The 26,144-nt window shown below is 43.5% G+C and overlaps 2 protein-coding genes across 18 annotated transcripts in view; one reads left to right on the top strand and one right to left on the bottom strand.

The window, feature by feature from the left end:
- ANKRD13A (ankyrin repeat domain 13A) overlaps window positions 1-5,626 on the bottom strand; it is a 32,867-nt gene extending 27,241 nt beyond the window's left edge. Inside the window, exon 1 of one of the 2 annotated variants that reach the window (XM_053902126.1) lies at window positions 5,246-5,626. In XM_053902126.1, the coding sequence (XP_053758101.1) occupies window positions 5,246-5,341 (96 nt within the window). In that variant the 5' untranslated portion in view covers window positions 5,342-5,626. The remainder of the gene's footprint in view (window positions 1-5,245) is intronic. The other variant, XM_019467136.2, reaches the window with a different exon arrangement.
- A 2,567-nt stretch (window positions 5,627-8,193) lies between these two features.
- Window positions 8,194-26,144, top strand: part of GIT2 (GIT ArfGAP 2) — a 52,476-nt gene continuing 34,525 nt past the window's right edge. For all 16 annotated transcript variants that reach the window (XR_008422160.1, XM_019467151.2, XM_019467147.2 and 13 more), the window contains exons 1-7: window positions 8,194-8,384; window positions 12,295-12,428; window positions 13,953-14,065; window positions 14,927-15,032; window positions 17,337-17,423; window positions 17,537-17,667; window positions 19,832-19,926. Coding sequence is in view for 15 of the 16 variants with exons in the window: in XM_019467151.2 (XP_019322696.1) it covers window positions 8,333-8,384; window positions 12,295-12,428; window positions 13,953-14,065; window positions 14,927-15,032; window positions 17,337-17,423; window positions 17,537-17,667; window positions 19,832-19,926 (718 nt within the window). In the remaining variant the exon portion in view is untranslated. The remainder of the gene's footprint in view (window positions 8,385-12,294; window positions 12,429-13,952; window positions 14,066-14,926; window positions 15,033-17,336; window positions 17,424-17,536; window positions 17,668-19,831; window positions 19,927-26,144) is intronic.

Below are 26,144 nucleotides of genomic sequence, written 5' to 3'. Positions count from 1 at the left end.
AAGCCAGACACAAAAGGCCACATACTGTATGATTCCATTTGTAGGAAGCATCCAGAACAGGCAATCTATAGAGGCAGCAAGTAGATTCGTGGTCGCCTGGGGCTGAAGAAGTTGAGGGGAAATCGGGAGTGATTCAGGGGGATGGGGTTTCTTTTTGGGGTAATGAAGATGTTCTGGAATTTGATAGTGGTGATGGTGACACAACTCAGCTAATATACTAAAAACCACTGAATGATACACTTTAATGGGTGATTATATCTCAACAAAGATGTTTAAACAAAAACCTACGTAAAAAAAAAAAAATCCTACGTATGTATGTGCTTTATGTAATACGTACAACTAACCTATTATCTATATACTGTTTAACGAATTGCTTAATTTTGGTTGGACTTCAGTTTGCTCCCTTGTAAACTGGGAACAATAAAAAACACCTACCTTACAGAGTTCTTACAAGAGTTAAGGCACAATACTTAACCCCGTAGAAGCACTAAGAATTAGCTCTTATTATCATACACCCACATATGGAGTTTCATATAAGCTGAAACTTTCTCCCTAACAGGGATCTGTTCAAATTTCATTACCGTTAATATAAGGGTCTCCAACCAACGACATTAGCTCGGTGGGCGAGAGCTTTTGGAATTAAACTGGAATTCACATTGGAAGCTGATCACTTTGGTTTTTCCTTTAGCTTTCTTCAATCATGAACTGTACCAAATTAAAAATGCTCACCTCTTTAAATTATAACAGTTCCCCCAAAGAGGAACAGGAATGAGAGTTCTGCACATCTCCTTCCTATGTGCTAATTTAAGCCCACTAACTTTGCTTGCTCCAAGCCTTGTTTACATCCTGCCGCCCTCCGGAGGCAGGAAGAGGCCAAGCTTTGAGTGTAGGCTGCAGAGCCAGATGACAGGCCCGCTTCCAGGCCCTGACTGGCCTCAGGTGAATTTCTCAAACCTTCTTGGCCTCCCCACCGCACCTAGCACCTCGCATGAAGCAAGTGCTTCATAAACTTTTACTGTGACCTCTTGCAGGGCCTCCGGGAAGAGGCTGCTAACTGGCCTTCCATTCTCTCGAGTCAACCAACCTCATTCCTGTGCATCTCAGACTGCCCTGGTCCTCTGCGGCTGTGGCCCACACTGACTCCCCCACCCCAAATCAGGCAGGAAATGGTATCCATGGGTGTAATTCCCTCCGGTGAGCCTGAGCCCCCAGGGCCACGGGAGAGTACCCGAGAGCAGGCTAGCTCTTCATCTTGGATGCCTGGCTCCTGGCAGGATGCCAGCCAACATGCGCCAACCTGAATGTGCACCCAGTGCCCGACTTGGCCTGCCGTAGACTGGGGCGAGAACCCCGGGGTGGCTCCCTGTTCAGCTCTGAGTACTGCTGCTGCCTAGAACATCCTCTTCCTCTTGCCCTGATGGTGGTGGGCTTTCACCTGCTGGCTTCCTAACTGGGGGCTGGCCCTCGAGTTGGGCCTCATCTGCCACCCTCCACCCTACTGGGTCCTGGGTCCCCCCCCCCCCCCCGCCCCACCACACATATAAGGTACATTGCTGACCTTTCATATGTCCCTGTTAAGTGTTCGCTCATTCTCCCAGCATCCGTAAGAAGGCCGGAGATGTTTAACAGACCTCTCTACCTAAGTGACAAACATCATAACCATGACACAAATCATCTCCACTGCACAACTTCAAGGCCCCACTGAATATTAAAGACCATAGAGCCGATGCGTTAAGAGGCACTTAATAAAGTGCTTCTGCTGAGCCAACATGGAAAGCCTAAAACTACTGCAGAGTTGGCAAACTCCACACTCCAGCTTGCAGCAAGACCTCGGGGTGGGGGCTGACTCACACACACACTCACAAACGTGCCTGTCCTCTTCCTCTGGATGAACTTGATTCTTTCTGTGCTGCTGCTCTTAGAACAAAACACAATTCTTACAGCCACCCGTGTGCCTGCTTCAAGTCTCACTCGTGGGATGGAAGGAATGAAGGACCGGCCAGCAGAGGCTTTCTGGCAAACGAAACGCCAAGTGAAACAGCTGCTTGTACTGCTGGGCGACAGGAACTTTTTGTTTTTAATTATGCAGCCAGTATAGGTTCCTTGCAGAAAAACTGGAGCATACAGAAAAGAAACAGAATCACAGCAGCAACGATGACACAGGAGGTTACTCCCATTTACTATGCGGCCGCACTCTCCGATCTGTTCTGCCTTATTGTCCACAACTGTGAAATGGAGGTACTTTTATGGAAAGTAGAATGGAAGGGTTAAGAATACAGCACTAGGGCAGAGTCCAGCTTTCTGAGTCCACACCCTGGTGCAGCCACTGGCTAAGCATGCAACTGAGCCTCTCCACCTCATCTGGTCTCCTTATCTGTAAAATGGGGATCGTGATAGCATTCACTCCAGGGGATTCGGTGTGAGAATCAAATCTAAAAGTGCATATAATGCACTTTGCCACAGTGCCTGGCAAAAGAGTAGGCTTGCAGTGCTACTCTCCCTGTTTTTACAGATGAAACAATCCAGCAAGGGTGAATAACTAGCCCAGGCTCACAACGTAATCAGCATTTAACAGAGCTGCCTTTAAGTCACAGAAGTAGGAAGCTGTTGCATCATCAAGAGATCTTGACAAATAAGAAAGCAACGAAGTATCTCCTGTCACATATTTTAATGATGGCCACGTTCAACTTCTTAACCCTGAACCGGTTACATAATTTGCAGGGCCTAGCAGAAAATGAACATGCAAGGCTCCCTTTTCCAAAAAAAATAATGAGGAATTTCATGACAGTGACAGCAGAGCATTAAACCAAGCACAGGCCCTTGCTGACCACAGGTAGCACACACACCCTTGAAGCCAGCCAGCCCCATCTCGACCCCTTCAGTGGCCAAGTTTCAGGACTGAGATTAGATGATGTGGTCATGACAGTCAAGCTTTCAGGGTGAAGATGTTCTTTATGAATACACTTAACTACCTCTTATCCAGAGGAAACTGGTATACTGGGAAATGGTCTACAGTGATAACCGGTAACAGAGGCAAAACCAAATAATTAGCAAGAATGAGTATTGTTCCTTTGATTCCCTTGACAGTACAAGTACACTCCAGGAAAATCTGCTGCAAAATTATAATTCTCTCATCACGAATGTGCTTAACATTTCTCAAGGGAAGAAGCACGGAGAACTTTCAATGGACGTTTTTTTTTTTTACACAGCTTACAGAATGAGGAGATAACTATGCCACATTTTTTTTTTTTAACTTTTATTTATTTTTGAGACAGGGAGAGACAGAGCATGAACTGGGGAGAAGCAGAGAGAGACGGAGACACAGAATCTGAAACAGGCTCCAGGCTCTGAGCTGTCAGCACAGAGCCTGATGCGGGGCTCGAACTCACAGACCGTGAGATCATGACCTGAGCCGAAGTCGGACGCCCAACCGACCAAGCCACCCAGGCACCGCACTATGCCATATTTTTTTAACTGTTTATTTATTTATTTTTGAGAGAGAGAGAGACACACAGACAGAGCATGAGCGGGGGAAGGGCACAGAGAGAGGGAGACACAGAATCCAAAGCAGGCTCCAAGCTCTGAGCGGCCAGCACAGAGCCCAATGCAGGGCTTGAGCTCATGAACCTGAGCCGAAGTCAGACGCTCAACCAACTGAGCCATCCGGGCGCCCCTGCCACATTTGAGACTATAACCGAGACTGTGTTCTTATCAAACAAGTTTTTCTATAGAGAAAAACTGCACTGCACTCAAACTCTTTTCTTCACCTCCAATGAATAGAAAGCCTGCTGTTTTCAGGAATCAGTGTTGAAAAAGTATGTGGTTTAATGATGATGATGAAATTGTCTAGCAAAAGGGAGCTTAGTTCTAGGACTTTCTTTGTACTTTATCTCACTATTTCACAAGAAACTGGGGGTAGCCCCAATACTGAGGAAGTGCAGATGCAAAACACAGCAGGATTGCCTGGGTCATTTTTCAACTGTCCGAGGTGAGACACTTTCAGCTGAGAGCAAAGTGATGGAGGATTCCCTCTGGGCCACGTCCGGTAACAGAAAGGGAATTAAATCACCAGGTATACCGGGACACCTAATGGTGAGTCATTTACTCTGGGGGCATGATCCAATTAAGACCAATGACTCTTCCAATAAAAGTTTATTCTGTCTGGACAGAGGGTTTAAATGAAAAAAGAGCAACTTTTGACTTCCAGTGGGTGCTCAACAGATTTTTTAAGCAACACACTGGATAAAATGAAGTCAACAAGAGTTACACCAAAGTACAAATCCTTACCCTAACTGCTAAGTACGTGAGCTTGTAACTTGACTGCACCAATAACTCCCAGAATTGTTGAGGTGCCTTTAACATCCGGGTTCCTCAAGCAAAACACTACTGACATTTTGGGCCAGATAATTCTGTTGCGGGGAGCTGTCCTGTGCAGCGTAGGATGGTGGGCAGCGCCCTTGATCCCTACCTCTAAGATCCCAGTAGCTCCCATTCCCTACTTATAACACAAAAATGTCTCCATGCATTACCATTGGGAGTCAGGAGGTGTGTGTCCAAATCACCTCCAATTGAGAACCACTGCTTTAAAGAGAAGGCAATAAATAAAAGACGAGGAATCAAAGCACTTTAGGACCAGAAGGGATTTTAAGAACCCTGTGCACCAGAGATTCTCAAATTTTGGTGTGTATCATCAGCCTCCCTGGGCCAGCGAGGGAACATGCCTTGCCCAAGGTCACAGGGCGAGTTAGAAGAACCTGGACTCCAAACCCCAACCAAGCCCTTTCATACAAAAAGGGTTGGGAGGAGGGGGGTGGGGATGAGCGGTGCGTGCTGCTCTCACCTCTTTGGGAGAGGCAGTGGAGCCTAATTTGTTAAGACCGTGCACTCTGGAGCCAGTCGGCCGGAGTTAAAATCTCGACTTGGTATTCATTAGGCGGGCGACCTTAGGCAAGGCACAGAAGCTCTGAGAGCCTCAGTTTCCTTCTATGGCAAATGTAATAAAGGTACCTACCTCCTAGGACTGCTGGAAAGGCAGTATAGATGGTTTATAAAGCCCTCGGCACAGGGCCTGGCACACAGTAAGCACTCCGATACACGTCCTACTATTACTGTCCCACGGCTGCAGAGGTGAAGAAGGGGTCTGCGGGCCCCGAAGGCAGAGGGCTAGAGATGGGCTCAGGGGCTCGAAGCGACCCCTGACTCCCCCCACCCCTCACCGTGGGCGGACCCCCGCCCCGCCCCTCACCTGGCCCCGCAGCTCCTTCTCCAGCTGCCGGTAGTCGTTGTTCCAGACCAGGAGGTGCAAGGGGAAGTGGCCGCTGTTGTCGCGGGTCGAGGACATGGCGAGAAGGCCGCAGCCGGGCCCTCACCGCCCGCTTGACAAGCCTCAGCCTCGGCGGGGTCTCCGGTGCCCGCCCGGCGGCCGGCGAGAGAGAGAGAGAAAACGCAGCAAGCGAGCGGCACGGTACGCGGCGGGGCGGCCTACGGGCCGGGTGCGGGGCGCGCGGGAGGTCGGGGGTCGCGGGCCGGGTCGGGGACGGGGGTCGGCCGCGCCCACCCCGCGCCCCGCCGCGCTCCCGCCCGCGCTGACAGCTCCCGAACCGACTTCTGCGGGCCGAACTGCCCCAAACTGGGAAGTGCGCGGGGCGAACCACCGCACACCGAGGCGGGGGGAGGCGAGGCCAGCCACCCGGCCCCTGGTCTGCCCGATCCCCCCAACCCCAGCTGCGCACCGGGAAACACAGTGCAATCCCAAAACAGAGAGGAAGCTCTCTTCCTTAGCCCATGATCTCGACGTGGAAAACTCGGCCTACCCGTCACCAGCCCCTTTCCCCCTGCTCCAGCAAGCTCACATGGTTCGGCCCACAACTGGGCCTCTTCCATCGGCTCTGAGTTCAGGGGGTGACAGCGGAGGCCTGGACCAAACCATTCCAGTAACTGACTCCCTTGCAGCCTTTTTGGAACTGGGCAGTGCATGCATGATTGGCCAGAAGCCATTTTGGAAGTGGGCAACACCAAACAAATTTAAAGGAAGAATTCTAAACTCTGGAGAAGTGGCGTTAAAGATTTGCATAACAAGGAGACAGTTCTTTCTCAGGGTTTCTCAACATCTGCACGTTTTAAAGTGAGTTTTCTTTCTGTGGGGGTTGTCCCGTGCTTTGTAGGATGCCTTTCTATCCACGAGATGCCACTAGCACTCCCCGCCCCAAATGTCTCCAGACACTGCCAAATGACCCCTGGAAGAGAACCATCATTCCCAGTTGAGAACCACTGTTCCCATCTGAACTCCGAACTGGGTTAAGATTCAAAGTTACCTATGGCAGTGGTTTATCCCACATATGAGGCTCATCTATTTTTGAAGCTAGCCAGTTGAATTTTGGATTATGGCAGAAAAGGCCATACTTGGGTAGATACTACCCAAACGTGACCACAGCTTGCAAATATTAAGTTCATTATTTGGATTTCAACCTAAGGCACTACAGCTCTTTGATTCAATGAAGAGCCAAGTCAACTTGACAGCTACTCACCAGCGTAAGCTATTTGCACAGTTGTCTACAACGAGACCACACAGCTGGGCAAAGTTATTTAATGCATCCTGAAAGCATACCCTCCACCTCCCCTGCTTGTGCACATCCAGCTTTTCAGATGCCTGCAACAGCAGCTGTTCAAGAAGCCTGGCCTAATCCATTGTCCACACGTGTTGAGTCCAGAAGATTTGTGAGTCTGTGAACCAAAACAGGATGCAGGAGCATCAGGATGGCACCCAGAGGCTCTCACTCTGGAATGTGTGGGAATTATGAATACTACACCACACATTTATCAAAATAGAGAGGCGGCTGGGGGCGCCAGTGTGGCTCAGTTGGTTAAGGGTTTGACTCGATGTAGGCTCAAGTCGTGATCTCAGTCGTGAGATCAAGCCCCACCAACAGGCTGCTCGGGATTCTCTCTCTTCCTCTCTCTCTGCCCTCTTCCTCACACTCTCTTTCTCTCAAAATAAATAAATAAACATTGAAAAAAAACAAAAACAAAAACGGAGAGATGGACCAAAACCAGGGCTTCTTTGATCTCTTCCAAGACTTCCTATCTTTTCAGATGCTTTGTGAAATTTAATCTTTAGTCTTTCTGTTCATCGTTCCATGTTTATTAAACATCTCTCCTATTCATAAGTTGAAAAACTCCACAGAATATCTAAAGTCAAAACAGTGCCTGGCCCTTAAAAGGCATCCAGGATTTGCAGAATGGAGATCACGGTTGCATTTACATACAAGACATACAATAAATATTCATTAGCATAGGGTCACATCTCTTCTCTCATGCTGATTAATCGCCCCTCACTGTGTTCAGTTCACCCCATCCCGTAAATCACTGTAGGTTATTATTCTTCTCAAAAACAAAAAAATTGAGATTAGAAAAGAATAGTAATACCAAATATCAATAATAGTGGGAGCTACTATTATTGAGTGCTTACTATGAGGCAGGCACACCACATTTTTCTGTTAAGTGATTCCATTTGTCTTTAGTCACACAGTAAATACTTAGCTCTGCAGGCCATACATGAGTTTCATGGAATATTCTTCATCCACTTCATCTTCTCCTTTTTCTTCTTTATAACGCTTTAAAAATGTAAGTATCATTCTTATGTGGCAGAACATGCAAACAAAACAAAACGAAACGAAACAAAACAACCCGTCCCATCAGCTCCATTTTGCAGATGAGACTAAAATTGCATTCAGAGAAACATCTAACGTTCCTTATTTTACGTATTTTATTGTAGATCTACCACAACATAATATAAGCTCCATAAAGACAGGAAATTTTGTCTTCTTTGCTCAATTTTTTCTCCAGCGCTGGGAACAGTGTGTGGAACATAGATGGTCCATAAATATTTATCGACCGAAAGAAATGAATAAGTGAGTGAACTTGACCAGTTATATTAAGTGACTTAACTATTGATTGCCTCAGGAAGGCTGTGGCTGCAGAGCTCTGGCCACTAGATTTTGCTGTTTCCCTTGGTATTAATCAGTGCGGGGACAAAGAATCTCCTCCAGAAAGGGAAACCCAAATTGAAGAAAACTTGCAAGCAGGGTAGAAGATGCTGCCCTCACTCAAGATGGCGACAAGACAGCGTGCCCCTTCCTGTCACGTGATCTGTCCGTCATCGAAAGGCCCCTCCCCGCGCGTGCGTGCTGCGCCGCGGCTGCGAGGCGCTGAGGGGAGAGGCGCCGCCGCCAGCGCCGCCGCCGCCGCGGGGACCCGTTAGAGCGGAAGCGCTGCCGCCGCCGCCTTCGCTGTCCCCGGGACCCTGATTCCCGGCAGGTGGGAGGCGGGAGCCATGTCGAAGCGGCTTCGGAGCAGCGAGGTGTGCGCGGACTGTAGCGGGCCGGGTGAGTCGCACCGGCCAGGCCCGCTCTGCTCAGCTCTCCTCTGAGGGACCCGTGCCCCGGGGCCGCCCCCTCGGGTCGGGCGGGTCCCGGCGGCCGAACCCCACACTTGGGGTCGCGGGGAGGAAGAGGCGGGGAGGCCTCGGAACGGGACCCGTCCCGGGCCTGTCAGAGCCGGGCGGGAAAGGGGGCCGCCGCCCTCCCGTCTCTCCCTCCCCTCTCATCCCCACTCATCCCCTCTCGTCTCCTCTGTCCCAGGCCGGGCGGGGAGGCTGCGGGGTCGGGGCCGCTTCCCCAACAGGAAGGGGCTTGGGCAATCCACAGGAAGGCCAATTACAGAAGTAAAATGCGAGCGTTCTCCCGGCTGCGGCCCCCAGAGGCTGCAGGTGTTCCCTCCCTCCCCTCACAGCCCCCCCGGACCCCCGCCCTGCGAGGGGGCCCTGCCCAGGGTGGGCGCACTCATCGCTTCCGTCCACCGATACTCTCCAGGGGACTCCCGTAGATGATTTCCCTGCTCCTAACATCCCGGTTCCCACTCCACCTCCACCGGGGAGAATCTCCAGGACTTCGGGGTCTTGCAAACACATCCAGCACTTGGGAGGCAGTGCGTGTCTTGAGTTTGGGGATCTGGACGGCCTAGGTTCAAACTAGGTTTGCCTGTGGGTGACCTTGGGCTGGTGATTTCATTTGGCCCGGCCTTAATTTCCTTATTTTTCCGATGGAGATAATTGGGAGAACCACATTCAGTGGTAAGAGTCAATGAATATTCTTGGGATTGTCTCATCAAAGTTTGTTTCTTTTTTGTATTGTGGTGTTTGGGACAGAACCTTTGCAGTCTCTTAAAGCTAGAGTTGAGTTTCTAAATCTTACATTAATTACAGCCTACGAAACAAACAAAATCACTGGCAAATAGACACACTTGGGGGCATTCGGGCAGGATAGGCATATGGGTGCGTTGAAAGGCCAAAGCCATTCTTCCCTGTGTAATTTTCAGATTTAGAGTTCAGATCCCTCTTAGCAATTGGAACTGAATTGACAGGTCTCTATGCTATTTTCTGTGCTTGGATTTTGAGTGCTTTGAAATTTGAAGTCATTCAAAGGTAAGATGGCTTTCTTTGGTATGTTAGTGTCCAATTAACAACCATAACGTAATCATTGCACAGCAGTGTTTTTGCAACTGCTCTGAACTTCATCTTGTCATATGGAAGTGGAGACTGATTTTAAATAGTACTGTGATAACTCAAACCTTATGTGGTTATTTCATGGCCTGTGTAGTGCAAGTGGGGTTACCAGTTTCCTTTGAAGATGGGGAGGAGGGTGGAGAGCTGAAAAAGAGGACCTCAAGTTAGTGTGGGTTATACAGACTCCATCGTATTCTCTGAAAAAGTTATTTGTTCCACTTCCTTATTTTCTTGTTTGCAGTTGAACTTTTCTGTGATGTGTTTGATTCACATGAGTCTAGATTCAGACTTCCTCTTGGAACGTGTGTTCTTGACTCCCCACTCGTTGGTAGGGGACAAAGGAAAGCTGAGTTCTCCATTGCCATGCTTCTGACTGTCTTGCCCTTGTGCAGCATTTTGTGCGTATTTCAGAACGTTTTCTCCTCCATTGTATCATTTTAGTTGTCTCAAATGCCTAATCTACAGAGACTTGAGTCATTTCCTTCCTGTTTTGAATATAATTAGGCTACCTTGAAATGTTGTGTGAACTTGAGCAGCTAGGAATTTGCGCTGCCTTTTCTACAGAGCCCTAGTCAAAGAGTCACCTCTTTCTCTTAGGGGTCCCTTTAAAAATTCTGATGACTGCGAAGCCCTTCTCTCTGGAAAATGCACATTTAGTCACTCTTTCACACGGAATTCATGCTATAATTCCTTCACGGGGTCCCAGACATTTCTGAAGCTCATTTGTGTTGTTCTTGGAGTCCTGGTCAGGAAGCCCCAGCACAGAACATTTAGGTAAACTGGGAAGGTTCTACCCAGCGTCATAAGAACTCGATTTTGATTTTACTCTATTGTGAACATTCTAACATTTTTTTCCATGGGATTCTGATCCATGACGTTGAAGTGATGGAGAACCTTGCTTACTGGGTGTTAAATCCTTGTTGTCTTGTTCCTGTTTAGTTTTCTCCAAGAACACTGTGAATCCTCTGAATGATGTTTGAAAACCAAAGCTAGGTTTCAAACTAGTCTCCCCCCACCATAGTAGTAGCATGAGTACTGTACCACAAAAAGAAGTGTTCTTATGTATCTTTGTAGGTATCTTTCATTTTGATATTTTCAATTTCTGTTTTTCAGGATTCTATAGTCGTACTGACAGAGTTCTACTTCATTGAATGATTTTGTTTCTGTTTTGTTTCATGGCAAACACTTGACCATGATCACATCTTAGCAAATATTTCACTCTTTTTTTTTTTTTTTTAGTGAATCTAGTTCATTTTAAATAGCTCCTCCTCTGCACCCACCTACCCAGAAACCCCACTTGAGTCTTTTCGCTATAGTTGTGTTCGTCTGACACATTTGATGTTTTAAGTATTGACAAAACCTTTTTCCAGTTGTCATGAATTTCAGTGGCCTCTTGAAATATCTGAATGCTACTTAGAAAATAATTTAGAAAACTTAGAACTGTTGATATTACTAAGTACTTACTATATACAAGGCACTTTACCCTTTCTGGCCACCCTCGCCTGAGGTATGCTGTTATTCCCATTTGATCCATGGTGAGGATGCTCAAAGAAATTACTTGCCTGAGATCATTGTGCAAGAAGTGGCAGAGTTGGGGTTCCAACCCGGGCTGCTTGTCTGCAGAACCACCGTCTCAACCACCACACCCTCTGACTCCCAGGATTTGTCTCTGATTGAAATCATAACTTTTCATTGTAGGGTCGGAAAGGGTTTGAATAAACTGTTAAACGTGGTAAAGATGGTGTACATGCATTGCAGAGATTTTTGTGGACATTGAAGAATTCTTAAATAGAATTCTTAGATCAGGCAGCTTGAGTGGCACCTATTGTCGCCCCATTGTGAGTCTGACGACATGGAGAAAGTCTGTTTTTATCTGGGGTTTCTAAGTATGTGTTCAGTTTACTTGCCTGGTGTGGATTATTCTTACTGCCTACCAAGTGCGAATTATTCCTGTCTCAGAGGATGTCTGCTGAAGTTCCGTGGGATTTCGTGGGAAAAAAGTATTGTACCCGCACCAAAAATATTACTCGTTTTTATTTTACATCTTTGCCTCTGTGAAGCTGCTGCCATTACAGCTTCTGTTCCTTCAGATCAATTGTAAGGTGGGAAGGTTGGGGGGGGGGGGGGGACTCAGCCGTTTATTTGAAATGAGTAATGTATGTCATAGAACATTTCCTAACAAAGGCCAGGTTCCTCAGTCTGTCCTTTGAGCCACATAGCCAAGCAGTTCTGTTGTCATGTTTCTTGCAGCTTTCTGCTAAGCATGGAGCCGTGTGGAGGTATGGCAGTAGATTAGTAGATTTGCTTCAGATAATGCTTCAGATAATGTGGATCATTCACTGACATGATTATGTTCTCTTGCCCTTTGTGGAGATGGGTTTGAGATGATTCATGCGTACCCTCTCGGTTTGCTTGTCTTATGTGCAATGAAGGAGTGAGCATCTGAGATGGACGATCCCATCAGGGCTACAGACTGTGGCCCTGGACCGGAAAGGAGACGGCTGCTTATCTAGGGCTTCGAGTCGTGTTTAGTCTCATTTCACGTTGTGCCGAGTCAAGCCAACATAGGTGGCACCATCAGACAGGCTCACCAGCTTGGTATGTCCACTAGCATTCTAGAACAGCAGAAAGGTCTAGTTTTTCTGAAAAACCAAACCTCGGTCACCTGGGCCCGTGTGGCAGCATAGCAGCCCCCGGTGTCCCTGCCACTGAGATGTCATTCTTCCTTCCAGACCCTTCCTGGGCATCAGTAAACCGGGGGACTTTTATCTGTGACGAGTGCTGCAGCGTCCACCGGAGCCTGGGGCGCCACGTCTCCCAAGTAAGGCACCTGAAGCACGCGCCGTGGCCTCCCACGCTGCTGCAGGTAAAGAGTAAGGACTCACCCAGCATGTAATTGGAGCTTTCGGGGCTCTTGCTTTTAGCAACTAACATTTCTTCCACTGTGCTTCTTAAATCTTAACAGCAGTGTTTGAATCATAACTGAATAGAGGTGCCGTGCCTATCAGTGCTGTGTGTGAGAACTGAATTCGTTGCTTACGATTGTTTTTTTCCCCCTCTCCTAACAAATAAATCTGGCCCCAAAAGCTCAATTATAGATAGATAAATAATTGTTAAAGTTTTTTTGGTGATGTTTCACTGCTGACTTTCCAGACTGTCACCAGAAATTGTTGTTAAATGGCCCATCTTTTCCCTATGCTATGATAAATGTTTCTGAAGGCTGCAGTCTCAGAAACTTTTTATTACGTTTCCTGCTTTGTTGGAAGCATGGACTGAGATTCCTCAGAAATTTCCGAAACATGTGATTGAAGCTTTCTTGAAGTTTTTCTTAACCAGTTAGAGACCAAATTAAGTTAACATGTGTCGGTTGAATGCCCAACACCCTGCTAAGTGTTAAGTGAGCTCTTTGTTTTATTTGGGGTTGAATGTCATGTCACCTGTACTTCTATTTTGGGGTACACATTCTTCAAGTTCCATTGGAACTCAGAATTAAGCATGTGTTTTGCCTTCATTTGTCTTGAGTACATATTTTACTAGATCTGTGGCAGCTGTACAACGTGTCCCTTAAACTTACCATATAAACCAAGGAGCCAAAACAAGTGGGTTTGGGTCTCTGATGTGATGGTATCTGCACCAATACAAAGCACAGATGGGGCTGTGTCAGGAGCGTGCTTTGAAATGAAATTGGAAGTATGGTTTATTAATAACTTACGCTGAGAAGTTTCTAACAGCTCCATCTCATGTGAAAGTAGGAGTTTACTGCTCTCAGGTCTTTGTTTACAGATTTCATTATAGGGCCTGAAGAAAGTCCAGAGATGAGTAGTTTAAAATGCCAGGGTTGACCCTAAAAGTTCAATTCTGAAAGTATGGCACATGAACCACCAGTGGTACTCAAGACAGGTGTAGGTAATACTCAAGTATTTATTTTAATGGTAAGATAATGACATTATCTTAATGTGTATAAGAGAACTTTAACTAGCACATCAAGCCACAATTGCTAGTACAAGTTTTAAAAAATGAGTGGATTTAAAGAAAAATATTAGGCGGATAGTCTAGACAGTATGTGGGTTGTTAGGAATCTTGAAAATAGTATTTGGGTGATCAGGTTTGGGAAATACTGCACTAAAATGCCAAAGTACTCTTCCTCCATAATCTATAAGAACAATTTAATCAAACCCTCTTAGGTCTTTAGCTGTCCTCCTGGTCAAACCTGAATCCTGCATGCAGGTTCATTGTTCTCACTCTAGAATCAGAAAGCAGTGATTTGTGGGATATCCCCATCATGCTAGTATTTGTAATGGGGCTTGGTTTTCCCAGTTCAGTTACTACAATTCCCAGGGAATATTTGTGGAAAGAAATTAAAATATGATTTTACACTGCTTGGTTTTAGATGGTTGAGACCTTGTATAATAATGGTGCTAATTCTATATGGGAGCATTCATTGCTGGACCCTGCCTCTGTTATGAGCGGAAGACGTAAAGCTAATCCACAGGATAAAGTACAGTGAGTGGAATGTTTAATACTTTTATTTCTTTGTGACACACGGGGCCCACTTAAAGGTGCACAGCTACTTTTGACCAGCTTTCACAGGGCAGCACAGGAGGTGGGTACACCTCAGTTGTGCGTTGAGCCTTTTGCTTTTAGAAATGCAGAAGACCGGGCACAGGACCATCTCTTCTGCATGGTTGCATAGCACAAGTCAGTGGCTTCTCCAGTTCGAGACAAAGGCTCAGAGGCTGTTCATGTAATCAGATTTAAGCTTAGGTGCTCAAACAAGAGGCAGTCAGACCAGAAATCTCGGTTCTGGGCTCCAGTCTGCCTGATGGTTCACCTATAGGATGGGATGAAATGCCCCTTCCTTGGAAGGCCACTAGGTCAATTACTAAAATTATAAAGAGGGGCCCCTGGGTGGCTCAGTCAGTTAAATGTCCCACTCTTGATCTTGGCTTAGGTCATGATCTCACGATTCATGAGTTTGAGCCCCACATTGGGCTCTGGGCACTGTCAGTGCAGACGGAGACTGCTTAGGATTCTTTCTCTCCCTGTCTCTGCCCCTCCCCCTCTTGTGCACTCTCTCTCATTCTCTCAGAATACGTAAATAAACTTAAAAAAAGTTTTAAAAAAGAGAATTACAAAGAGAGGAGAGGTGCTATAAAAAGCAAGTCCTCTGCAGTCCTGGCCATGAGAATGACTAATCGATGTTTTGAGACTGCAAGTCTTAAACTCCTGCTGGAATTTCTCTATTGTTCATTTTCTTCTCGAGTGGGAGATACGGGTCACTTCCTCTTCTTTTTACAACCTGAAGAATGGGGAATGTTGCATCTGCATTGCAAGTGAGCTGTTTTCCTTTTTGTTTTCAAACAGTCCTAATAAAGCAGAATTCATCAGAGCCAAGTATCAGATGTTGGCGTTTGTGCATCGCTTGCCTTGCCGGGATGACGACAGTGTGACTGCCAAAGACCTTAGCAAGGTGGGCCACACCTTTTAAAATCCCTACTGTTGCTGGATGAAACAGTGTATTGTTTTGCTTGAAAAAAAACTTAAAGAGGAAGAAGGGAAAAACAACACAAAAACTCCTTTCTGTATTCTAAATAATAACAGCCTTTTTTGGAATTGGTTTCATCTTTAATCTTAATTGAAATGGCAGCCATTCATCTTAGTGGAGGTACAAGGGCAAAGAGAAAAAATAAGTATGTATCTAGAAAACAATTTGTGTTTTTCAGATACCGTTTTATTTGTGGTTTTTTTTTTTGTTGTTTGTTTTTGTTTTTTTTTTTCCAGATACAGTTTTAAAGTTGTATTTCTAGGAGCACCTGGGTGGCTCAGTTGGTCAAGCATCTGGGACTCTTGACTTTGGCTCAGGCCATGGATTTCATGGTTCATGGGTTTGAGCCCCACGCAGTCGGTGTGGAGCCTGCTTGGATTTTCTCTTTCTGTCCCTCCCCTGCCCATACTCTCTCTTTCTCAAAATAAATAAATAAAACTTAAAAAAATATTTTTTAATAAAACAATACAATTATATTTTTATAAGTTTTTTGATTAACTTTGAAATAGGAATCATCCTTGAGTTGTTTCTAGAAGGGACTAGAAAGCTTGAGGGACTTCTTTAGGCATCCGGGTTGTATACTGAGTAGGGTCTTCAGGAAGCAGGATGACTCAAAGCTGTAGTGCTCAGGATTCTTTATTATACTTGCAAAACGAGTAGATGGCTTTCTTTATGTGGGCCTTTGCATGTTTTTGAGAGATGCCCTGAGAAATCTGTATCTTTATTTTCAAAGCATTGCCTTTAGGAAATGTTCACGCAGAGCATGGGCACTCACAAGTCAGATTTTTTAAAGTTTGCATAGAAGTACATGTAATTGGGGGGCGCCTGTGTGGCTCAGTCAGTTGAGCGTCTGACTTCATCTCAGGTCATGATCTTGCAGCTTGTGAGTTCGAGCCCCGCGTTGGGCTCTGTGCTGACAGCTCAGAGCCTGGAGCCTGCCTCAGATTCTGTGTCTCCCTCTCTCTCTGCCCCTCCCTGGCTCATGCTCTGTCTCTCTCTCTCAAAAATAAATAAACATTCCAAAAAAAAAAGAAGTACATGTAATTGTTTCTGTTAATCAATAAGGCTTGGCATGGGTTTTTTTTTTACCAATTTAAAATTATTAAATAAGTTAATTTTAAAAATAAGGCATGGATATAGTTGCTGCAGTAGGTTTCTGGATTCTTAGATTAAGAGATACGGCATTTTGGACAATTCTAGGTTGGACTTGAAGGAAAGCAGCTCATCTTCTGCATGTGTAAAAGCTTTTCTGCAGTGGTACAGAATTTGGTATACACAGGCCTATTTCAGTAGACCCTGAAAGACTTGGTTAAAGTATTGTGTACAGCGCCAAGAGTGGTGTTGTGGAGAGGGTGTGCTCTAAGGCAGAATCCTGTAGTTTGTGTGGTGTGGGATATGCAGTATATGGAGCGGGCCAATAACAACAGCAGATGATAACAATGGTTATAAAAACAACAGCAGGGGCGCCTGGGTGGCTTGGTCGGTTAAGCGTCCGACTTCGGCTCAGGTCATGATCTCACGGTCCGTGAGTTCAAGCCCCGCGTCGGGCTCTGTGCTGACAGCTCAGAGCCTGGAGCCTGTTTCAAATTCTGTGTCTCCCTCTCTCTCTGCTCCTCCCCTGTGCATGCTCTCTCTCTGTCTCAAAAATAAATAAACATCAAAAAGAAAAAAAAATTTAAAAAAAATAAAATAAAAAATAAAAACAACAGCAGCTGTATTCTTTGAGCATTTCCTGTGTACCAGGCTCCATGCAAAGCACTTCGTTATATCATTGACTCCTTACAGTAACCCTGTGAATAATAGGTGGCATCGTTATCACCATTTTAGAGATGAGAAAACGAAGGCTCAGATTGCTTAAAGAACTTCCACAAGGTCACACAACTTGAAGGGTGTATGGTTTGAAATTGAGGTCTTTGAGACTTCAGAACCATGTTCAACCCCCTTCTTATACTGCCTGTCACTCCAGGTCTGGCTGTGCCCCCTAGACAGATCATGTATCTGGGCCTGTTGGCTTTCCCAGCCCTTGTTTCCTTCTCAGTAAAGTGCACCTGGCCCCACCTGAGAGCCCAGAGGTGGTTGTGACCAGCAAGGGAGAGACTGTTTCATCCATCTTACTGAGCTAAATGAAGATTGTTACTCACGTAATTTATGGTAAAATGATCTGCCAGTTGCTCTAGTACACCGTTCTTTACGCTTTTAATAAACATTTTTTTGGTTTGTGTTTTTCAGCAACTCCATTCAAGCGTGAGAACAGGGAATCTCGAAACCTGTTTGAGGCTGTTATCTTTAGGAGCACAAGCCAACTTCTTTCACCCTGTGAGAAAAGCATGAATTGATTCAGATATTAAATTGAAACTAAGTGGGTTGTGTTTGTGTAGCCTTTAGTTTTATTTAATTTGCTTGTTTGCCTACTTTTTATTAATACTCAGGAAAAAGGAAACACCCCACTCCATGTTGCCTCCAAAGCAGGGCAGATTTTACAGGCGGAATTATTGGCAGTATATGGAGCAGACCCGGGCACACAGGATTCTAGTGGAAAAACTCCTGTTGATTATGCAAGGTAAGAGACCTAGATTCTGGTCGCTCCTTTGGTTAGGGATTATTTATATTGGGTATGATTCATTGTTAGGTGGCTAAATTGCATATGGTTAACATTTAACCCCTTGAAGTTAAGGATTTGCGTCCTATTATTTTGCAGATACAAACGAGCGCAGAGGCTCGCAAAGTCACAGAGGGTAGAGCCATTAACCAGTTAGCTTTCAGTCTTTCACGTGACTTAAAATGCAATGGTATTTGAGCCAAATCAAGTATCAAGAATTGCAGACCCCACCCCTCAGTTTTTTAACATGTTTAGTCATTGCTTGAACTTAAGAACAGATCTGTATGGATAGATCTATGATTAAACAAGTACAGGGTAAAATGTTAATTGTAGGTTTTAGGTAGCCGACATATGAGTGCTTGCTATAAAATTCTTCTTGGTTTAAAAACTTTGACTGTGAAATGCTGGAAGAATAAACAAATCCATAAGTTAGTCTTGAATATCCTTTAAATGATAGAAGGTGGCTTATCTTTCTTCTTCTTGCAAATTAACTTTATTAACTGCAAAGCATTGTACTCTTTTCTGCAGAGGATAAAATGGGTGAGATGACAAAACTGTGCCTTCCCAGAATTTATTATCTCATAGAGGAGATGATTCAGAAATGCATGAAAGAGTTAAATGAAGCAAGATAACATGGAATTCATTGCCAGAATGGACAGTTCCTCTTAAAAGGCATATATAGGGTTTTTTCATTGTGGCCTAAATCATTAAGAAATTTCTTTAGTTGGACTTTGAAAAATGGGTTGGATTTGGGGGTGTGAAAGAGAAGCTAAGTAAGACATTCCAGGTGAAAAAGAAAGGCCTGAGTCAAGTTCAGGAGGGAGGGATGGATAGGGCATGTTCAGCACAGCAAAGTGCTTCACTGGATAGAGCAGGGTGAGCTGAGATACTGAGGAATATAGTATTTCATCAGATCTGAGACTCCGCCGATTGTACGGGTCATAATTATCTCATATACCACTAAAAAATGAGAAAAAACTCGGACAATTTAATGATGGATGGGGGCACCTGAGTCGCTCAGTTGGTAAACATCTGACTCTTGGGTTTGGCTCAGGTCACAGTCTTGCAGTTTGTGGGTTAGAGTCCTGCATTGGGCTCTGTGCTGATAGCGTGGAGCCTGCTTGGGATTCTCTCTCTGCTCCTCCCCTGCTCTTTCTCTTAAAATAAATAAATAAACTTAAAAAAAATAATGATGGATGTACCATCAATTGTCACATACTTCCTGATTTCATAGCTGTTTAAAAAAATGAGAAAAAAAAGATGCGTATCTCAGAAATCAAACATGTGGTATGTTGGAGGAATATTCTGTAGTGTCTTGAATGGTGGGAAGAGAAACTGACAGAAACTAGGCTTTATCTTTTAAGAGGAAGTGAGCCCTAGGTACATGGTACTATCACTTACATTGGAATTTCCTCATGTGTACCTTGCATATATAATAGTCTCTCAATGTAATAACCTATTTATGTGCCGTGTTACCAGAAGGATTTCAAACAGTTTAAATACTTATTTCATAAGTGACGAAAGGCAAACCTAATGTTTTCTGTTATGGAAATTGAAGTTAAGGATGTAAAATAGTTACAGGTGTGAGCTGTGTGTTCTTTTTGGTCTCTCCCTGAATTAAAGACCTTGAAGTGGTTACTGAACTCATCCAGAGTCAGACTGGCTGCAAGAGCCTCTAGGGGAAGGACCTTCTTCATAATACTGATGTTCACACTCATCCCATCCTGACTGATTCAGAATTTCCGAGGTTGGGGCCTGGATATCTGTATGTTTTCTAAAGCATTCTAATTCAATTTTGAGAACCTGTACTCTAGACCATTTATTAGTTTTATGTTGTACCTCCTTAGATGAAGTTATTCTTCATCCCTCCCAGAAGTCCATGATTTCCTTATTAAGTATTCTGTTTTGTAAATTAAAGGAAAGGGAGTAGTTCAGATTACAAAAAGTTTATAGAGGTGGGAATAAGAGTAGACCTTGGAAGTTTACCTCACACAAAAGGTTGATTATTCTGAGAAGTTGCATTTGGTAAATTGCTCAGGTGTCTTGGAAGACATCTCTGTCCTTTTTTATTCTAGAGCCAGTGGCTGGTGAGGAATATAACTGGTACTTTGTTTTCTCTTGACAGGCAAGGAGGGCACCATGAGCTGGCAGAGCGTCTTGTAGAAATACAGTATGAGCTGACTGACAGACTAGCCTTCTATCTCTGCGGCAGGAAACCAGGTGAGTGAAAGGCTAGTGGCCTCTCCACACCTTCAGTCAGTCAGCCTCTGGAAAAACAAGTTGGGACGCTGTTACCCAAGACCGCTGCTTTAACATATCCTCAAGAAAAGTACAAATAAATAAGGATTTTTACTTGAAATAACTATAGCATTTTCAGTTCCATGCAAAGGATATAAGGGTAGTCAAATCTCCTTGAATTTTAGTCTTTAAGACTTTATTTTAGCTCCAGAGGAGTGACTGTTTCAAGAATCAGCACAATTGAACCAAAATTGAATGTACGCCATAGTTCTTGCACACAATGGAACTGGGATCGGAAGAGCAGAGCAGTAACTTGTGTAGTTATTTGAAGAATTCTGCTATAAAAGGAATGGAAAATGGGTACCTGGATGGCTCGGTTGGGTGTCTGACTATGACTCAGGTCGTGATCTCACGGTTCATGAGTTTGAGCCCCGTGTCAGGCTCTGTGCTGACAGCTCAGAGCCTGGAGCCTGCTTCAGATTCTGTGCCTCCCTCTCTCTCTGCCCCTCCCCCGCTAACTCACTTTCTGTCTGTCTCTCTCTCTCTCTCTCTGTCAAAAATGAATAAACTTAAAAAAAAAAAAAAAGGAATGGAAAAGAGGTCAAAAGTAAACTTTGCCATTAGCCAACTTTATTTATGAAGTAGAACTAGGGTCAGCAAACCATGGTCTATGGGCCAAATCTAGCCTGTCACCTGTTTGTTTGAATAAAGTTTTGTTGTAAGATAGCCCTGCCTATTCATTTACATATTGTCTGCAGCTGCTTTCACACTACTGCAGCAGAACTGAGTAGGTTGAGGGGAGCCTGGCTGGCTCAGTTGGCACAGCATGTGACTCTTGATCTTGGGGTCATGAATTTCAGCTCCCCATTGAGTGCAGAGATTACGTAATTAAAGAAGGAAAGAAAGGAGTAGGTTGAGTATTTGCAAGAGAGATCATATGGCTGCAAAGCCAAAAATATTACTGTCTGGTCCCTTACAGAAAGTTCGCCAGTTCCTGATTAGGATATCCTCGTGCACATATACAGCAGTTCCCTAACCTGGCTGTATTACAGAGTTAAGAGCCCCTGGTGTGTTCTACTTCCCAGTGAGATGGGGTGAGCATACCCCACCGTTTCTTTCCTGCTAATACGATCAAAAACCCTGGACCAAATGCGTGGACTAGCTATCTGAGGACTCTGGCTGGTGGTTTAGGAACTCAAAGTACCACGGAGCTAGTGGTGAGTGTCCTGTCTATTTTACTTCTGAGATGGCCTTGGAGATGGCCTGAAACCTGGAAGTGCGGAGCAGGTGCAAGAAGCCTTCTCTCTCTGGTCTAAGGAGCAGTAAATGAGATTCCTACAGGACAGAGAGGTGGGGGATTCCCCTGGGTTTTTTTTTCTCCTCCTCCTTTTCCTCCCACCCTAGACCCTAAGCACTCCTGTGGCTGCAGCAATGGCAGCAATGGCAGCACAGCTGCCTGAGTCTCTGACCAAGAGCGTGAGAGGAATTCTGATTGCTTTTATTTTTCTCTCTGTTCTCTTGCCACTTGGCCCAGAGGCAGAGCCTAACCTGGTCTGTTGTCTGCTAAAACAAAAATGTTAACATTCTCCATAGAATTTAAAGAAGACTCAGAGTCTCACAATATAATATTCAAAACGTTCAGGATATCAACCGTAATTACTTGACATACAAAGAACCAGGAAAATCCCAAAAGACTTGCAGGGGAAAATGTAGTCAACAAAGGCCATCCCCAGATGACACAGATGTTGGAATTAACACAGTCTAAAGCAATAGGAACATCATGGTTAAAGAAGTAAGTGTGAATGTTCTTGAATCACATAGAAATAGAAGGTCTTAGTAGAAAAACAGAAGATATAAAAATGAACCAGATAGAAACGTTGAACTGTGGGACACCTGGGTGGCTCAGTCAGTTGAGTATCCCCCCCTGGAGTTCTGCTCAGCATGATTTTGCTGTCGTGAGATTGAGCCGCACATTGGGCTCTGCTCTGGCGGTGGAGAGCCTGTTTGGGATTCTCCTGTCTCCGCCCCAATCCCTACCCCTGCCCACACCATCTCTCAATCTCTCTCTCTCTAAAAAATAAATAAACATTAAAAAAAAAAATGTTGAACTGAAAAATACAGTAACTAAAATTTTAAAACTCATGGATGGGCTTAATAGATTGGAGATGGCAAAGAAAAAACGCAATGAATTGAAATACATCACTAGAAATTACCCAGTTTGAGCAACAGAGAGAATAAAAAAGTGGGAGGAAAAAGAAGCTGAACACAGAGCCCCAGGGATGTAGGGGACAATATCAGAAAGTTATGTTTTTATCTTCAGACTCCCAGAAAGAGATCAGAAAGCATGGTGCAGAAAAAATATTGAAGAAACGTGGGTTCACAACAACTCTAAATTTGGCAAAAGACAGACTTGCAGATTCAAGAAAGCTCAGAGAATCCCAAACAGGATAAACTCAATGAAATCCTCATTCCGACACATCAAAATCAAACTGCTGAAAACTAAAGACAAAACATTTGAAAGCAGCCAAGGAAAAAAACTGACATATAACATATAAAAGGACAGTTATTTGAATAACTATGGATTTTAATTGGAAACCATGGAGACAAGTACTGAAAAAAAGAAAAGAACTGTCAGCTCAGAATTCCATTTCCAGTGAAAAGAACCTTCAAGAGCGAAGGCAAAATATATTTTAAGATGAAGGTAAGAGAACTAGTTGCTCTAACAGAAATGCTAAAGAAAGTCTTTTCGGTAGAAGGGAAATGATACCAGAGGGAATCTGGAACTTCAGCAGGAGTAAACAAGAACAACTGAAGTGATAAATATCTGGATAAATATAAGAGATTATATTTTCCTCTTAAGTTCTTTGAGATATGAGTGAGTTTAATGCAGAAGTTACAGTATTGTCTAGTGGGATTTTCAGCCTATGTCACTGGGATACATTTGATAGCTATGACATAAAAAGGGAGCAGGTAAAAGAAATACAGAGATAAGGTTTCTGCATTCATCTTAAAATGGCAAAATATTATTTCTAAGTAGACTAAAAGGTTATGTGTACTGTAATGCCTAGCACAGTCACTAAAAATGGACTATACAGTGATATGTAGTCAAAACATCTAGAGATAAAATTGAATGTTAAAAATTACTCAAATATTATCAAAAGATACTTTAATTCAAAACAATCCAGAAAAGAGAGAAAAGGGGAGAAATAGGCACAAAAAACTGAGGCCCAAACAGAAACTAAATAATAAAATCATAGACTTAAATCCAAACATATGAATAATTACATTAAATGTTAATGATCTAAATGTACCAACTAAAAAGCTAATAAGATTGTCAGAATGGATTTAAGACAGTAAGCTCTAACTATATGCTATCTACAAGAAACCCACTTTAAATATAATGATAGAGGTAATTTAAAAGCAGAAAGGTATAAAAAGATACACCATGCAAACACTAAGTGAAAGAAATCTAGAGGGGTTGTGTTAACATCAAAGTAGACTTTGAGAGCAAGGAAAATTAGCAGGGATAGAGAGGGACATAACTTGGTGATGCAGTCAATTCACCAAGAAGATGTAACAATTCTGAATGTGTATACACCCAGCAACAGAGTTTCAAAATCCATGAAGCAAATTTTGATAGAACTGAAAGGAGAAATCCACAATTCTTGGATATTCATTCAGCAGTCTTCATTTAGTAACAGAACTGGTGGATAGAAAATCAGCAAAGATATGGGGCACCTGGTAGGCTCATTCGGTAGAGCATGCAACTTTTGAACTTGGGATCATGAGTTCAAGTCCCATGTTGGGCATGGAGCCTATTTAAAATAAATAAATTAATTTAATTAAAATCAGCAAAGATAGCAAGCTGAAACCCGTCAACCAACTGCATCTAGTTGACATTTGTAGCATGCTCTGCCTAACATTTTCAGAATAAAATGAATTCTCGTGCTCACGTGAGTACTCACTCTCAAAATAAATAAACTTAAAAATAAATAAAAGAATTAAAATTCTACAGAGTATATTCTCTGACCATAATGGAATTAAGCTAGTAATAAATAATAAAAATATAACTTGGAAATAACCAGATGCTTAGAAATGAACAACACAGTTCTTTATTATTATTATTTTTTTTTTTTTTTTTTAGAGAGAGGGAAAGCACAAGTTAGAGAAGGGCAGGGGGAGAGAGAATTCCCAAGCAGCCTCCACACAGAGTGCAGAGCCCAATGCTGGGCTCGATTCCACCACCTTGGATCATGACCTGAGCCAAAATCAAGAGTGAGATGCTCAACCAACTGAGCGATCCAGGTGCCCAACAACACAGTTCTAAATATAAGTCTAAGAGGAACTCTTAAGGGAAATTAGAAAATACTTTCAGATGAATGAAAGTACAACATGCCGAAATTTAAGGGATGCTGCTAACGCAATGCTTAGAGGAAATTTTATAGTATTAAATTCTTACATTAGAACACAAGATGGGGCGCCTGGGTGGCTCAGTGGGTTGAGCAGCCGACTTCAGCTCGGGTCATGGTTTCGCGGTCCGTGGGTTCGAGCCCCGCGTCGGGCTCTGTGCTGACAGCTCAGAGCCTGGAGCCTGTTTCAGATTCTGTGTCTCCCTCTCTCTGACCCTCCCCCATTCATGCTCTGTCTCTCTCTGTCTCAAAAATAAATAAACGTTAAAAAAAAAAAAAAAATTTTAGAACACAAGAAAGGTCCTCAACCTAAGCTTTCCCCTTAAGAAACTATGAGTTTCTTACTGCTTACTCATCTGAAAAGATGAGTAAAATAAACTCTAAGCAAGTAGGAGGTGGGAAATAATAAAGATAAGAGTGGAAATCAATGAAATTGAAAAAGGAAAGCAGTAGAGAGAAATTAATGAAACCAGAAGCTGATTCTTTGAAAATTTCAATGAAATTGATAAAGGTCTACCCATATTATAAATAACTCTATGCACACAAATTGGACAACTTAGATAAAATTAACCAATTCCTGGGGCACCTGGGTGGCTCGGTCGATTAAGTGTCAGACTCTTGATTTTGGCCTAAGTCATGATCTCACAGTTCGTGAGCTCAAGCCCTGTGTCAGGCTCTGCACTGACAATGTGGTGTCTTTCTCTGCCCCTTCCCTGCTCACTCATGCATGTGAACTCACTGTCTCTCTCTCTCCCTTCCTCCCACTCTCAAAATAAAGAAACTTAAAAAAAAGTAACCATTCCTTGAAAACCACAAACTACTAACCACCACCCAATAAGAAAGAGATCATGTAAATCCATAATCTTACATTTTAAAGAATTTGAATTTGTACTTTAAAATCTTCCATTTAAGAAAACCCCAACCCAGATGATTTCACTGTTAAGTACTGTGAACTAGCTGAAGTGGTGTTGCCAAATAACTATACAACAGATATGCTTGATGACTCATGTGATTTGCTAGCTTTGCAATTATGATACTTAATAGATATTTTTAAGTGTTAGGAATTCACTTTTCAGGTTTTGCACATTAAATGAAACTATTCTACCAAGTATTTGAAGAAGAAATAACATTAATTCTGCATGATATTTAGAAAATAAAAGGTAGGAAACACCTCTGAAGTCATTTTGTGAAGCCACCGTTACCCTGGTACCAAACCTAGCAAAAACAGCACAAAAAAATAGCCCTCATGAACATGGACACCAAAATCCTCAACAAAGTGTTAGCAGATCAAATCCGACTATATATATATATCTATATATATATATATATATAGATATATATATATCATAACCAAGTAAGGTTTCTAAATGCCAAAACTGATTAAATATTTGAAAATCATTTAATGTGATTTATCACATTAACAGGCTGAAAAAAAGTCATCAATCTTATCAGTTGATGCAGAAAAATATGTAACAGAATTCAACATTCTTTCATGATAAGAAAAGAGCAAACTTAGAATAGAAAGGACTTCCTTAACCTGATAAAGAGTATCAGTAGAGACCCACAGCTAACATCTTCCTTAATGATGAAAGATTGAATGTTTTTGCTTGACTATCAGAAACAAGGCCAAGATGTCTACTCTTACCACTCTTATTCAACATTGCTCTGGAAGTCCTAACCAGTGCCATAAGACAAGAAAAACAAAAGGCATATAGATTGGAATGAAACAGATACAATTCATCATAAATGAGATGGTTTCTATGTTGAAAATCCCAAGGAATCTACAGTTCT

Source organism: Panthera pardus, unplaced genomic scaffold, assembly GCF_024362965.1.
Source record: "Panthera pardus isolate Hobbes unplaced genomic scaffold, ASM2436296v1 HiC_scaffold_15, whole genome shotgun sequence".
Classification (NCBI taxonomy): Eukaryota; Metazoa; Chordata; class Mammalia; order Carnivora; family Felidae; genus Panthera; species Panthera pardus.
Note: the sequence above shows the minus strand (reverse complement) of the source record. Positions and strands in the feature narration are given on the sequence as shown.